Consider the following 816-nt stretch of genomic DNA (forward strand, 5'->3'; position numbering starts at 1 on the left):
TGTAGCGGGCGGCGCGGTTGCTGTAGAGCCGCGCCTCGTGCGGGTTGCGCCGGATGGCCTCGCTGTAGTGCTTCATGGCCTGGGGGTAATCCCCTAAAAACAGACCCCTCCTCACTCTCAGGGGGTGCCCCAACCCCTCAAACCCCTCCAAGATCCCCCCAAAACCCCCTCAGACCTCGCTGGAAGCACTCGTTGCCTTTGTTCTTCTCCTCCAGCGCCAGGTCGGGGTCGATGTAGGCCAAGCGCTCCTGCTCCTTCAGGATCTTCTCAGCCTGCAGCGATTTCGGGGGGTCAGGAAGGGCACAGGGGGTCACCCCAAGCGTGCCAGTCCCCTCAGAGCAGTCCCAAAGCTCCCAGAACCCTCCAAACCAGCCCCAAACCAACCCCCAGTCCCCTCAGAGCAGTCCCAAAGCTCCCAGATCAGCAGAATCCCAAACCAACCCCCAGGCGCCTCTTACACCCCTCAAACCACTGCAAGACCCTCCAAACCCATCCCAAAGCCCCCAAACCAACCCCCAGGGCTCCCCAAACCCCTGATTCCCAAAGCCCCCAAGTCACCTGCTGACACTTCTTGAGCACGTCGGGCGTGCGGTGCTCGGCCAGGGATTTGTTGTAGAAGTGCACGGCGTCCTTGTAGCGCTCCTCGCGGAAATACGAGTTCCCAATCCTTGCATAGGCCCTGGGCGGGGACAGGGATGGTTTGGGGGGGACAAGGACGGTTTGGGGGGACAGCAGAGACCCCCAAAACCCCCCAAACTCACTTGGCAATCTGCCTGTAATCCTCGCGGTTCTCGCGGCCCACCTCGATGGCGCGTT

The 816-nt window shown here is 61.9% G+C and overlaps 1 protein-coding gene across 1 annotated transcript in view; it reads right to left on the reverse strand.

The window, feature by feature from the left end:
- Nucleotides 1-811, reverse strand: part of STIP1 (stress induced phosphoprotein 1) — a gene marked incomplete at both ends in the record, with an annotated part of 2,435 nt that extends 1,624 nt beyond the window's left edge. The window contains 4 exons of the mRNA XM_014311672.1: nucleotides 2-93; nucleotides 176-272; nucleotides 559-679; nucleotides 762-811. Coding sequence (XP_014167147.1) covers nucleotides 2-93; nucleotides 176-272; nucleotides 559-679; nucleotides 762-811 — 360 coding nt within the window. The remainder of the gene's footprint in view (nucleotide 1; nucleotides 94-175; nucleotides 273-558; nucleotides 680-761) is intronic.
- Nucleotides 812-816: the final 5 nt, after the last annotated feature.

Source organism: Geospiza fortis, unplaced genomic scaffold, assembly GCF_000277835.1.
Source record: "Geospiza fortis unplaced genomic scaffold, GeoFor_1.0 scaffold7025, whole genome shotgun sequence".
Lineage (NCBI taxonomy): Eukaryota > Metazoa > Chordata > Aves > Passeriformes > Thraupidae > Geospiza > Geospiza fortis.